The following is a 14,904-nucleotide window of genomic DNA, read 5'->3' on the forward strand; positions in this document are numbered from 1 at the left end:
ATGGAATTTGTAAGCTTTTTGAAATAAATTTATATATTTAAAAATTATTTAAAAAATACTAACTATGATTGATAATTCAAAAATATTTTTTTAAAAATATACTATCAAAGAAAGATTTATTTCAATCTCAAAATTCAAAAAATATCACATAAATTAAAATTGATGAAGTAGCTTTTTGTGGGGTTTAAATGTATATTTTCACATTATAATGTTACACAAAGTTATGTCACGGCATAAATTCATTGCTAAAGGACAAAAAATACGTATCAAACATTTTAAAGACGAAAATTAACCATTTGAAAAATAATTCCAGTGGTGCATAGACTTAAAATGGGACAAAGTGTACAAGTAGACTTAAAATCAAATTGATTACTGTTACTGGTGGTTTCTTTCTTCTTTTCTATTAATGGCCCGAAGTCGAAACCACAAAAATTGAACTTCATGACACAAATTTGAAGTTTGAACTACATATACCTATAATTCGAACCTTAGTCCACGGTGTCTTGAAATCTGAACTGGAAAAAAGTTAAGCAAAGGACACAATATTCTGAGGTTTTAACTAAAAAACTAAAAACATAGTATATATATAGATGTTTTGAACTGTAAAAGCTTAATCAAAGAACACAACATTCTGATGTTTTGAACTAAAAATATGAACTTAAGGACACAATATCATGAAGTTTAAGAAAAAGAATATATATCTGTCCACTTTTTAAGCTATTGGTAAATATAAATAATTTGCAAACACTGGCTGGAATTTAAACAGTAGTCCTAAAAGTGACTACCTGGTGCCACTTCCATATAGTTGCTGCATTGACCGTTTGCGGAAAAAAAAGAAACCCATTTAACATAGCTGTTATTGCTTGATACATTTCAATGTGTTACAGAGACAGGAAAGGCTGTAATTAAAGTTAATGAAAGATTGTTTTTGGACTGTTGATATCATCCTTATAGCTATTTGAAAACAAATCCTTGCATAGCTCACCATAGAATCTGCACACTAAGTCAATAAAAACAGGGCTTTTTAAATTTTTCCAACAGTATAACAATTCTTCTACACCCATCAAATCTCTCATTTTCCCCTCTTCAACAATCATTTCTGCTAGATAATTCTCGAAGCTTCTGCATGCATCTTCCACATCATCCTGAAATATTACTACTTCTTTTTTAGTAGCTCCACTCAATCTTGCATAAGCTGGAGTAATTGGTGAAGGAACTGGTGCTTTAATATGCCCTGCATTGCAAAATATCAAACATTTTTTTTTTTTGTAATTTGTTCAATGTGCTCAAGTTTAAACGGATTGAGTTATGACTTATTTGTTAATTTGACTCTTCAGGTTGAACCGTAATAATTCATCAAAATTATTGGGTCTAAATGACTCAAAATAGTGTGATTCGACAGGTCAAAATTAATGCAATCCAAGTCATGACACATACAAAATTAAATTTGGTGCACAAAAACATTTCACTAGTAATTTAAGAAAAGTGCATTGTTGACTCAAAATAAACAATGCAAGCATATTCTGCGTTCACACAAGATCCAGGACCAGAAAAGACCTGCACTTAAGGGGGATACGATGCAAATAGCCAACCATAATGCAAATATTAGTAGTGGTTGATTATAGATTCGAATATGTGACTTATAGATCGCTGACCTCCCTTGGATGGCAGGTTAGGTCATGTTTGGTGTGTCAATTATGACCCAGCCGTTATTTGACTCAAATAAATTTTGGGGAAATTGGTTTATGACCGTTATTTAACCCAAGGTAATTTTGGTCAAATTGATCATGACTGTTTATTGATTTGACTCATTTTAACCTATTCAAATTTTACTGCACTCGCCCATTTGTTACCTTTACCTGCATCGGAGAAACTCTTGAGCTCCATGATTTGGTCCTCCTCTCTTGGTTTTGATCTCCTTATCGAACGAAACACCGAAAGAACTTGTGAAGCTTGCTTTCTACGGGTGCTTCTATTGCTTTCACATCCTATTGAAGGGCGAAATAATCGAAGCCTTCTTATGAAGAGAGGCTTTCTTAATTTGAACTTGAACAACTTTACTATTTTCTTGCATGGATTATTGAATTTCAAGCAACATGAAGTGTTCATTTTCATTTTCTTCTTTTTTGTAACTTTAACGGTTGAGAAAAGAGTGTGGATGAAATATATAAAAGTGAATGGTGGTTTATTAGCTTATCTTTGCTTTCAATTTGGTATTGACAAGAGACTTGTGGGTGTTATATGAGATTAAATTTGTTGAGTTTGGTGTATTTTGGGGTGAAGAATAACAAAAAGTGTACTCCCTTTTAAGGTGTGTTGAAGAATAATTAAGTTGTTGGTTGCATGTTTGATTTAGAAGAAGAAATTAAAGGTGGTATACCATGAAGGAAATGTCACCAACTCTTGCTTGCTAGTTGTATTTATATTACTAATACAATATAGTTTTGATCTACATTTGAGTTTGTTAACGGACGTGATGGTTGTTAAGATACGAAAGATCAAAGATAAACAATTAATATATATCACCAAGAATGTGTCAGAATAAATGAGAATGTATCAGGTTCGACTCTTAGGACGAGGGAACACTTCTCATGAGCCTTATTTACGCGATGCAAATTTAATTAGTCGAGTTAATATAAATTCTGGATATATATAACAAATGATATTACAAAAAGAAAAAGACAAACAAGATGATTTCAAGAAGCATTGATCTAGCTATATGTCAACAAGACAACAACAATTATATGGTGAAACAGTTTAGGTGCGAGTGAAGTATTTAATTATAACCCTAAAAATTTGATCTTTCAACTTCAATTGGATAGGTTGAACTTTATTTTTAGCCACCCATAAATCTTCAAATTCTTCCTTACAAGTAGTCAAATCAAATTATATGTTAAAGTGTTGCCCCTTTTTATCCTTTCATCTTCTAATCCAAGAATTTCTACTGGCAAGAAAAGTTCATACTTTTGGGCCCAAAATCTAATTCCTATTAGCCCAGACCTTCCATAATTTTGGGCCTATTCATCCATGACAAAATAACGCTTCTGGCAAAAGTAATTCCTAATTTGTATGCTCTAAAGACAACAATAGCAAACAAAGGAGGAACTGACAAGTGAACTATATATGTCACCAAAATGTTTGCCCTTTGCTGCTTCTTTAGTTAATATGTTCGTACCTCATTCTGCTCCCTGTAAGTATGGCGAAGCATATTCCCTCAATTTGCCTCATCACGACCTGATTGACATTAACTCGCGTTAAAAATTAAATTCTCTTTTCGAGTAAATTAATTACCTCCATTGAGTCTGAGGAAAATCGTATTTGTATGATTATAACTTTTAAAAGAAAAAATTAATATGAGATAGACATGCGACACAAGTAATTTGGAGACTTCAACTGCATGCAAAATGAATACATGTCTCCATGTTAACGCATGCTAGCAAATTTGTGGATTATATATTATACCTTTTAATAGTAAGAAAATGCGACAACTTGCCACAATTCATGGGGGGCTTACTTGTTTGAAGACCACAACCTTTCCATAGACATATGTGGGCATGTATTGTTACTAATGATAAATCATCATTTTGTCAATTTATTTTTTTGTGAAGGGGCCAAGTCAGACTTCAGAGAGTCCCACATAAGTTACTCATTTCCAATAAACAAATTAATAGACAGCTGATAATTCCTCAAATGTAAGAAAAGCAAAAAACAAAAAAAAGCAGAAAAGGATGGCACAGATTCTTCATTAATCTCTTGTAAAATTCTAAAGATAGCTAGTGTGTTGCTCTTCTAAAGCATTTTGGTTCCTTTCTCCTCTTGCCCTCCTTTTTATTTTCTTTTTTGCCAATGGGATGAGCTAAGTCGCAGAAGCAAAATTTTCATCAAAAGGCTTAACATCTATTATATATGTATAAAAAAAATTGACTTTATATATATACAGTGTGATTTTTTGTTGAAGAGCTCCATCCTTGACGGATTGACAGGTAGAGGCTAAACCTGAAGAGCGGGAGGAAAATTTATTTTCCTTTACAGAAAAAATCACATAAGGATTTTTTTTCTTTTTAAATATAAGAGATGAAGAACCTTCTTATTAGTAAAATCATTAAAAAGGGGTGTGACAATTTGTCTTTTGACTTTTGATTACTGTCTGAAGTATGATCAACTAAACTTCCCCATAACCTGCCCAAAATATGTATGACCAAAATCGTAAAATGTAAGAAATAGTAGCTGGCTTACATACATAAAATAGAAACCACTGTTCAGTCTGTGCTCCACTTGCTCTTCATGACATATCTTCCTATAGGGTCCCCCCTCCCTTTTTTTCAACACTATTTATTTAGCACAAACCTTCATTCTTTTGCTTGTGACATATAGTGGAAATTTGGAAAACAAGTAGTAAGAAGAAAACTTGTTCCTCCAATGGGAAATCACAAATTCAAATTTTCTGATATGATGCCAAACACTTGGTTTTACAAGCTTAAAGATATGAGCAAAACCAAAAACCATAAAACCCCATTTTCATCTTCTTCTACTAATAAGTCACAATTTTCTCAGCCAAGATCATCATTTTCTTATACTAGAAAGTCCATTAGAGTTGACAAGATTTACAATTCTCATGCTTATAGTTTTCTTGATCCACCAAGAAGATCATCATCATCATCAAAGAAAAAATCCAAGAGAAAGACAATTTACAAGCCTTCTCCTAAACATATTCCTTCCTCTGTTTCCAACTACGTCTCAGTCTCAAACAAATTAAAGTCGGCTTCTTCTGTTTCCTCAACAGAAGAAGAAAAATTCCCTGAATTGGATTTCCTTAACTCTCCATCCTCGGAATTCGACTCTGTTGATTCTCAATCTTTCAATGAACTTGCCTCAAATTGGCCAAATTCTTGTAGTTGTCACTTCACTTCTTCAGCTACTGATATTATCATAGATATGAAAAATAAAGCTCACTCAAAAAATGCAGAGTACGCGTCAATTTCAGATATTGATCAACTCCCTCCGATTCTTACAAAGACATCAAATTCCATGAAGAATATAAAACAGGACGACAATGTGAAGGTTCGACGAGAAAAGGAACCTACGAACAGAGTAGGTTCCCCTGTTTCAAGAAAACATTACTCTAGCTCTTCTGGTGTAAAACTACGAACAAATTCTACTAAAGTAGCAAGCAAGAGAAATAGTGTGTCATCATCAAAAAGGCGTTCGAAGGCAAAGAAAAAGAGTTGTTCGATTTCAACAGGGACAAGTTTTGCTATAGTGAAGGCTTCAATTGATCCCGAGAAGGATTTCAAAGAATCTATGCTCGAAATGGTTGTCGAAAACAATATCAGGGCATCGAAAGACTTGGAAAATCTTCTTGCTTGTTATCTTTCATTGAATTCAAATGAGTATCATGATCTTATTATCAAGGCATTTGAACAAATATGGTTCAACTTGTCTGACCTTCACTTGTAAAATTCTACTACTTTCTTACTTTAATTTTTCCCATTCCTCCTAAAAATGTTAAAAGTATTATTTTTACAGTAAATTTTTCTATTTAGGCTCCTGGTTTGATATTCTAGTTAATCAGCTTGTTTTAACCCGCCCTGCCCTGCTCTATTTAAATTTCAGGGCAGTTGTAAAGCTAGAAGTATTAGAAATAAGGACGAACTGCGAAAGAATTCAAACTCTATCCATTGACAATGTAAAACATATTGTTGGTGTAATATATCAGAAATATAATAAATTATAGTTAAAAATAAAATAAATAAAAATATATTCAGAGCACAAATATCTCGCTCTCTTTAAGGAGATTCAAGTTCACTGTGCTATAATTTATACCAATCCAGCAGTAATACTCTTGACTTGTCTCCTCCAACATACAACAGCCCAACAACATCGTATAACTCAAGTAACTCCAGATTAATTGAAGAGTCCAAAGTTTCACAAAAAGAACATTCTTCAACATATAATTACTCTCTTTTATATAGTGAATATAGTTAAACACTAAGAATATTTTTCTATGTCTCAACTCTTTCTTTCATTATATTTAATCTCAATATAAACACAATACAAACTACTCTTCTTTTTCACTCTATATTCTATTGTACATCTCTTGTTATACACAACACAAAGTAAGACCATCACTATTTATAGGTGAGGAATTCTTCTTTGCAATGAATAGAAAGAATGAGTAGAAAATTGGCTAAATAAATGGCCAAAAGTTACAATAATAGATAGTAGAATAATAAGGAAATAATGAGTTAGTGATTATAGGAGTTTCATAGGAATTTAACATCATATTTTTGCCTTCATGTTCATTTTTAAAGTCCGCGAGTTTATTCTCTTTCTCTAGCTCTTTACAAGTTCACTAAAGGACCATTTCTTATGAAGTTAAACAAAAAAAAATCTTCCTAATCTATAAGGATCAATTTCTTTTGAGATGACCATTATTTTTCTAATAGAAGTTTGTTGTGATTATCAGGTTGAAGTGTGTAACCAACTTCCCCCAAAATATTTAGTTGATCTTTCATATTCTGAGTATCGACACTTTGACAGAAGAGGTCCACATTAGAATTAAGGTAGTGCAGATACAGAATGTGAAGAAGATATATTACAAATCATAAATAAAGCTAGGACTACTTTAAAGTTTGTAAAAGGTGGCCATCTCTATTACACAATTGTCAAAATGAGTGAACACCTAGATAATTAAGGTACCCTATTGGCCGCCTTTGCACAAATTAATAATGCAATTTTTTTAGCTGTTCAATAATCAACAAGTTTCCTTTTTTGGGAACACTATTAATAGTCTTATCAAAAAGATGTTTCCTATACAAAAAAATATATGATTGAGAGTGAATAATGTTAAGCCTAATTCTTCATGGTAATTGTGGAGATTAATGAAAAGGACCACAAAGATGTAATTATATAAGTCAAATCAAGGACGTACGTTGTGTTTTGAATAGTATTGGATATTTAGAATCTTGTGAGTTGCTATTGCCTATTATTGGGGATATGTCCGATTAATTATGGAGTACTGCCTTTGATAGGTAAAGATGATCCGACAATGTAATTAATTCAGAATCACTAAACTCAAATTTTAATTTGTAGTCTGATTGTTCAAATTGAGGCATATGTATTCAATCTATATAAAAAATTTGAATTGTGAAGGGTGGTCAATTGAACATACTTTATTGAAAAGTCATATTATATATATAAGTTAAAAGTTATTTTTCATATGTATATATTAAATCTTGAACACTTTTAACGAATTTTTGAGTTTGCCATGCTGATGTACTATTAATTACATAAGTTCAGGACAACATATAACTAGAAACGAAGAAAAAGAAATTGACAATATTAACACTAACACCCGACCCGAATATTGTGCGTTGAATGTAGATTTGGTCGTTGATCAAAAAATAGGGGAGGGTCGTTAGGGAACTATTAGTACCAAAATCTATCTAGTCACGAGAGACAAATATGTCACGCGCAAACTTCGAACATGTGACCTAAAGTTAATTTTGAACCATCTTTATTATTATATGATAAGCTTTCATCGTATCAAGCGGTTTAACAATTTATAAAATATTTGATTTTAATTTACCTATGTTGCACGGTGTTTTCTAATTACTCATTTTTGGTATTTGCATAGGTAAGAACAGAAATATTGTAGAATCTACAAAAAATAGAATGGGATGGGGTGGAATGGTAAGGAGTGGAGTGGGGTTGGGGTTTGGGGGAGGCAACAAAATAATTATCTTTCTTGGTTAAGGGAATTCATTTTCTTAATTTTTAAATAAATTATTTTGCGAGAAAATAATTTTGTCCATACCAAACACATCCTTAATTAATATTAGTATGAAAGTCGAGATTATTTTTTTTAATTTCTAACCCTTGTCTGTTTTTTGTTCCACAATCTAGTCCCACAACGATAGGCATGGAAACAGACTTTTGAGAGAGCTGCTTTTGCCTTGGGTATCTAGAGCCTCACTTAAGAGGGAAACAATTCCAACCATGAATTTCTCAATTTTAGTTTTTAAACTCGAAATCTCTGATTATTTTCATTTATCAACATTGCATCTATCCCTTTTAATTTAAGGAAAGAAAGAACCAAGAAGATGCATCCATCAAACAGTTTTTTTTTTGTGGTAAACATCCATCAAACAGTTAAAACAATAACGACCTTTGTATACCTGGAAATCAAAGTGACCTTTGGGGAAAAGTGAAGCCTCATCATTCAAGAAAGATCCACAATGAAGATTCTGTTCACAAAAGTGTAACAAGCATGGGGCAAATATACCATTACTTTGCATTTGTATACCCTTTTAATCAATTATTGAACATTATAACTCACATAGCATGCCATAGACATTAACAAAAATGCCCTCACATATTATTATTGCACAAACTTAACTGTTTTATGATCACAATTAGATAAGGGTGGCAAAAGTATTCCATACAAACATGACCTGCCTAACCCTTTGGAGTTTAGGCAGGGTAATTATCCATTTATTTATTAACTCAATTTATTTTGATCCGCTCAATTAAGTTTATTTAAAAGTTGAGCTAATATTAAATCCAAATTGACCAATGAGAAACCTTGGATGTAATTTCACACAAAAATGCAATGTATGCAAGTTCATTTGGGCCCCAAGTTGGTTTGTTAATCCAAAAAAGAAAAAAAATTCAATCCCTCTCAAATTCAATCATTCCACTCATTTGATACCCTTCTAATCAGGCAAGCGTATAACAGTTTGGAAAGTATAGTGAAAAAGGAGTTCTTGTAAGTGGCACAAACGAAACGATCCGCTATAACAACTTATGAGCCTATCCTCAAGACTTTGGTCAGGGCTAAAAATCAAATTTTGTTTAAGAATGCACATATAAAAGGTTTTCACATAAAAAAGAATAAAGAAATTAGTTTTTGCATTTCCTCTGGGATGTACCTTTGGAATTTTGTTGATGAATGCACATATATACACATGAAATCTAACGTTTTTTTCATAAGATTTTCGATTCACTCATAAATGATCTTTAGACCATGATTTAAATGGTTCATAAGTTGTCGGAAAATGAATAAATAAAATTTATTAGACAACTATCTCCAAATGGGACAACCAACACTCTAATGTTTTGTCAGTCCAAAAGAGTAATATTTGCACAATTTGTAAGAGGGTGTTATTCTTTCATTGCATGAAGGAACAAATGTACAAAATTTGAACACACTTTTATTGTCATTTACAATTACATCAGCTGCTTAATTCAAACTCTGAATCTGCTTAAAACTACCATATGTATATATATACTAGTCCTTACTATTTAAGTTGCATATTTTGAAGAAGAGAAATCAATGTCTTCTTGGTTTGTGACCTCGTCCCTTACCATCACTCGACGATCTCATTGAATAAGTACAATTCATTGATCGAGGGCTACTCTTCAAATCCTCATAAGGCTGTTGAAACCCAATGTTTTCAACAGCACCCACCGTCTTGAACAATCGTCTCTTGTGCACTTCCTCCACCAATGACTTGTGCAACAATTGGCTCCGCATATCCACTAAGGACCTGTTTCTTGTTAGTCTACGCGTATCATCTCTACCCTTCCCTTTAGAGGTGGAAGAAGTTTCTTTTGATTCTAGCATAGCTTTGCATTGCTTGTAGCACGTTCTTGCCAAAGACTGCCCGGAGCTTGAGTTTTCCTCGGGGCAGAACCGTGAAGTGGGGTGAGTAATTGCAGTAGCTGGTTGATTTTGTCTTGTAGAGGCTGTCACATGATCGTTCTCATCATCAGAGAAGTAATTGAAGTTGGAATAATTTGCAGAGTGAGACGAGCTTTGAGAGCTGGTATCATCAAACATATCACCTGCAAGAGCAAAATGTAGTGACAAACATATAAACAATCACGTCTAGGTAACTTTTTCTGGTCAAAGTATGTATGCTAGTTCCTTTAATATAACTCAACTAACATATGTGGTTCATTCTCAACAACACAGACCACTACTCTAGTTAAACAAAATCTGTCGACAGTAGAGCAAAGAGAAAACATGTGTGGAATTAGTAATTGTTAGAATGGATAAACAGTCCCACATTGGTTGGGAATGGACTGGTGATCTCTGTATATGGACTTGGGCAATTCTCCCCTCATGAGTTAGCTTTTGGGGTAGAGTTAGGCCCAGGTGCCATATTTTTTCATGTTATCAGAGCCAGGTCCATCCCGTTGGCCGTTGGGCTCTCGGTCCATGCTTCAGTTGGGCCTGGGCGTGAAGTGAGGTGTTAGAGTGGGTAAAAAGTCCCACATTGGTTGAAGAATGGATTGGGGGTCTCCTTATATGGATTTGGGCAATACTCCCATCATGAGCTAGCTTTGGGGGGAGTTAGGCCCAGGTGCCATATCTTTTCAGTAATATAACACAGATCAGATAAACTATAATACCATGAAGCCAACAACAGTCATTGGCGTTTGTGTCAATCACTTGAGAGGAGAGCAGACCTGACAATGATACTTGGGAAGATGAAGAAGATGAGAAACCTTGGAAAGGGTTATGGCGATCGTTATCATCATCCTTATAGCTTAGAACATGGTAATCGGCAGATTCAAACTGATTCCACTTCTTCCACTGAGGTACTAGGCCGGATATTTCTCCATCAATCATATTAGCGATTTCACGTGGTTTCCAGTCTGTAATTTCTAATTCCTTCACCATTTCGTTTGCAACCTCCGTGGGGGTGTCAGTCACAGTGTCGAATGGGAAATACACATTCCTGACATCACCTGCAATGGACAGTGTTAAAACTTAACTTAGCAAATGCTTCAGCTTCATGAGCTTATGTAGAAACTGGACTAGTAACGTGCTTTTTTCCTTTATATAATCCTTCTCATTCTTATGGAACCACACCTTTTTTTTTAATCTAAAAAGTCCTAATCTTTTGAGAACAAGCTGAGGTCACAGTAGGTAAAAATTTGATAAAGATGGAAGAGCAGCAGATACCTTCTTTATCCGCAATTTGCACTTTAAGAAAAATGGTATCATCTTCAGGGTTCAATTTCCCGGTGATGGTCATATTAGTCCTTGGAACATCCTCCTTCAAGTGAAGGTCTTCAATAGCAATTTTATCATTCAAGATAGGCTTTTGAAGTCGCATCATTGTAACAGACTCACTATCAGCATCATCAATCACGAGGAATGGATCAAGCATTAGTTCTTTAGCTGATAATCTATTTGATGCTGGCTCCAAGCATTTCCTAATAAAATTTTGTGCATTCAAGTCTTGAACTTTATAAAATGCCCTTGGCCTCTTACCCTGCGTGAGGAATAAAAGGGCATGCAAGTAAACTTCTGATTGACTGATAATAGCTGTTGAAAAAGATACTAAAAAATAAAGCAACTTACAGAGATCACTTTCTTGTATATTTGTGCAGGGTTAACACATTCACTATATGGATATTCACCGGTAAGCATCTCCAACATGCACATGCCAAATGAATATACATCAACAAGCTCATCATAGTTCTCGTCATATAATTCTGGTGCCATGAATTCAGGTGTTCCTATTGCAATAAATAGAAATAATAAACAATTAGTAGTAATTGTGGAATGTTTGACAAAACACTAGAGCACCTTAGATTTGGAAAAATACATTCTGACATTTGGAACACCACAGAGCTTGAATCACCAAATTCAAACGTATATAAAAACAACTATATATGCCTCAATTCCAAACAAGTTGGGTTCACCAAATTCAAATGTATGGTTTCAGAAAATGTCACTGCTACTTGGATACTCCGCAGATTTATTACAGATTGATGACAAAAGTTCCAGACAGGGAAAAGGGAAGTGGGAGATGGAGTTACCTATGACACTGTGCGCTCTGTGTGACCCACGAAGAATTGCTGCCAATCCCAGGTCCCCAATCTTCACTTGTCCAAGATGACCATTAACAAATATGTTATCACACTTCAGGTCTCGATGGATCACTGGCGGATCATGTTCGTGTAAATAAACAAGACCTTCCAGAATTTGGCGTGCCCAAATCTTTACAGCTCGAATATCTACTCGATGATATTTCTTTCTGTATCTGCATTCAATCAAATGTATCCCTATCAGAAAATCCATCACAGATATTAACGTTAACTGTAGGTTGATCCTCCAGATCTCCTATTAATTGTAATAGGCATCAAAACTCAACTTTAAATTCTTTGGGTTTTTTCAATAGGATATAACATGTAAGATACAATCTAAGGAGAAAAAAATTCATGAAGTCTCATAAACTAACACGATTAATCATCGAAATTGGGATCTTTAAGTCCAGGGGCCTCACATTCAATTAGTTACAACATTAACTAGTGGCAGATTTTCTGATCATTCAAATCAAAGCAATTGGATATCCAACTCGTACCTATTGAGATGACCAATCAATAGATACTCCCTTTGTCATATATTCCATACACCAAACTAGATAGGCATCATATTCATGGAATACTATTCACTTTCAGGATGCCTTGGTGGTGAAATGGTAGACACACGAGACTCATAAATCTCCAGAGTTAATCTAACGATCAGAACCCACCGGACTCTAAATTATGGATTCGTCACTGCACATAACTTTCCAAATACTTCACTACATAACTTTAAAATCATTGCAATTTGGAAAAAAAGACAACTATAGACAAGGAATAGAGCATTACCCTCGAAGAGTACCGGAAGTGAACATCTCAGTAATGAAATTAAAGGTCCTCTTTTCGATATCGATCCAAGAAGTATAGAATTTCATGATAGAAGGATGATTGAGAGTGCTAAGCAAATGAACTTCAGAGTAAAGTCTCTCTATATCCTCTGGTGACTGAAGCAAATCATTAAGTTTAATTTGGCTCCATGCCACTTCCATACCTAACAACTCATCAATTGCCCTATAAACTGTTTTCATTGCCCCTTTTCCCAAAACTTCCTCGAACTGTCCGCAACATGCATAAACACCCAAAATACCAAACATAATCAAGAATCATCCATTACAATAATTTACAACAAAAAACAGTAACTTTTATCTGTTCCACTTATGGAAATCAACAAATCAAGAATTGTAAATGCATAATTGATCAACCCCATATTACAAAATGCAACAAAAAGGCAAAAAGATTGAAACTTTATAAGAAAAAAACAAGAACTACTTATAACAACATGCAATAAAAAGGCAAAAATATTGAAACTTTATAAGAAAAAACAACTACTTACACGTCCATAACGATCAGTAGGGTCAGTTTCAACATACCCAAGATCATCATCCTCTAATTCTTTGCAGTTTTCTGAAAATCTTCCCGAATACATACCAAAAATGATTCTTGAGAAATTGGGTACAAGTTGAATCTTGAAAAAAAAAAGAAGAAGGGGATAAGGAAGATAAATTGTTTATTTGTGGAGGTTAAGAGTTACGTGGGTAGCTAAAATTTGTATTTCAAGACTCAGTAAAAGAGGTGCTTCAGAGATGACACAACACAACAGAGAAGCCAAAAGGGTCTTGAGAAGTTTATGACAACCATTTGATTGAGAAATGAGACAAATGTGATAGGTGAGTGTGTATTGATTTGACAGCAGAATAGCACAAGTGAAAATGGCTACTATACAATTTGGACTCGTAGGGTCAGATTGGATTTTCTTGAAAAAATTTGAAGGAAAAAAAAAGATGAGATATTTTTTGGCCAAGATTTGGATTTTTGTTGAAGGTGAAAAGAGTAAATTAGAAAGACAAATTAAAGAATTGGACCTGAAGAATCTGTAGCTATTGGTTTGGTGGGATTATTATTTGTTGCTAGGTGACTGGCGACAGAGAAAAAAGAGTGACTAAAAGGAATATTAGAAAAGATAAAATCTTTAGGTTAGATTTTTTATGAAGTGATAAAATGACTAAAAGGTTGGTGCATATAATAGGGAAGAGACGGATTCAAAGTCCATGCGTATCAAGATTATAAATTTTGGAAATAAATATAAAATCTTATAAGCATTTTAACTATTTATACAATTCACATTAAAGATAATCAAATTCCTTAAAGATTGAAATGAGTAGATGTCAGTAGATAGTATAAGCACACTTCATGATGTTAATATAAAAAATCAGCTAGAGGCAAGGGCAGAGCTTGGGGCAAACTTTGCCGGAAAATCACATAATAAAAGTTTATTTTTATATTTTATTTTATGTATATATATTAAATGATGAATCTTGATAAAAAAAAAAACTCGCATTCATCATTGATGAGAGGTTTTTTGCTCTTTTAAAGTTTAAATTCATGTGTATTATTAAGGTTATAGATTTTGGAAAAAATGTAGAAATTTGTATATATTTGAACTGTACCTATATAATTCATACAAGTTAAAGATGATAAATATAACTAGGCAAAACAATTGAATTGTTAAACTTCTCGTAAGATTGAAACAAGCAAATGTCGATCGATAGCATAAAAGCACTTTTGATATCAATATCAAAAACTAGCAAAAAAAATTCACTTTTCTTTATTCATTTTGAAACATAGTAAAAATTCGATTTAAGCGAAAGTATAAGTATATAATCGAAACTCATCAATATAAATATATTCGATTACTATCTTAATTTATTTTTTTATAAGTGAAACTATTGTGAACGATCTAAAATTTGGAGTCTTATTTATTCGAGTGGAGGCAATTTCACATATGATCAAGTTGGCATTTGACCTGACTCCCACTAATGTACTATATATACATACATATTATAAGTTGAATAGACTAAACATTATTACAATTTCTTGTAACAAGACAACTTATTATATATGATATTATCGATTAAATGCAAGTATAAGCCAGAAGTAGGTGAGATTGACACTTTATTTGTTTAATAATAAAAGTAATTAATTGTCAAGCTAGATACACGCCGTTATGACACTTTATTTTTTATT

General features: G+C 33.3%; 3 protein-coding genes across 6 annotated transcripts; 1 reads left to right on the forward strand and 2 right to left on the reverse strand.

The window, feature by feature from the left end:
* Nucleotides 1-911: 911 nt before the first annotated feature.
* On the reverse strand, nucleotides 912-2,115 carry LOC129900209 (transcription repressor OFP17-like). The gene is made up of 2 exons (XM_055975137.1): nucleotides 1,860-2,115; nucleotides 912-1,234 (listed from the first exon to the last, which is right to left on the reverse strand). The coding sequence occupies exons 1-2, from the start codon at nucleotides 2,113-2,115 to the stop codon at nucleotides 912-914; spliced, it is 579 nt and encodes a 192-aa protein (XP_055831112.1).
* A 2,199-nt stretch (nucleotides 2,116-4,314) lies between these two features.
* LOC129900527 (transcription repressor OFP2-like) lies at nucleotides 4,315-5,522 on the forward strand. The gene has a single exon (XM_055975522.1). It carries the CDS (start codon nucleotides 4,420-4,422, stop codon nucleotides 5,455-5,457), a length of 1,038 nt encoding a protein of 345 aa, XP_055831497.1. The 5' UTR covers nucleotides 4,315-4,419; the 3' UTR covers nucleotides 5,458-5,522.
* A 3,670-nt stretch (nucleotides 5,523-9,192) lies between these two features.
* LOC129899205 (probable serine/threonine-protein kinase WNK4) lies at nucleotides 9,193-13,644 on the reverse strand. Of its 4 annotated transcripts, none has more exons than XM_055974071.1 (7): nucleotides 13,214-13,644; nucleotides 12,670-12,935; nucleotides 11,836-12,059; nucleotides 11,375-11,532; nucleotides 10,973-11,285; nucleotides 10,417-10,755; nucleotides 9,193-9,846 (listed from the first exon to the last, which is right to left on the reverse strand). In XM_055974071.1, the coding sequence occupies exons 1-7, from the start codon at nucleotides 13,304-13,306 to the stop codon at nucleotides 9,332-9,334; spliced, it is 1,908 nt and encodes a 635-aa protein (XP_055830046.1). In that variant the 5' UTR covers nucleotides 13,307-13,644; the 3' UTR covers nucleotides 9,193-9,331. The 4 variants fall into 4 exon arrangements, with proteins under 4 accessions (XP_055830046.1, XP_055830048.1, XP_055830047.1 ...); XM_055974073.1 differs by having other exon boundaries at nucleotides 10,513-10,755; nucleotides 13,214-13,640; XM_055974072.1 differs by having other exon boundaries at nucleotides 10,474-10,755; nucleotides 13,214-13,640.
* Nucleotides 13,645-14,904: the final 1,260 nt, after the last annotated feature.

This window comes from Solanum dulcamara, chromosome 8, assembly GCF_947179165.1.
Source record: "Solanum dulcamara chromosome 8, daSolDulc1.2, whole genome shotgun sequence".
Lineage (NCBI taxonomy): Eukaryota > Viridiplantae > Streptophyta > Magnoliopsida > Solanales > Solanaceae > Solanum > Solanum dulcamara.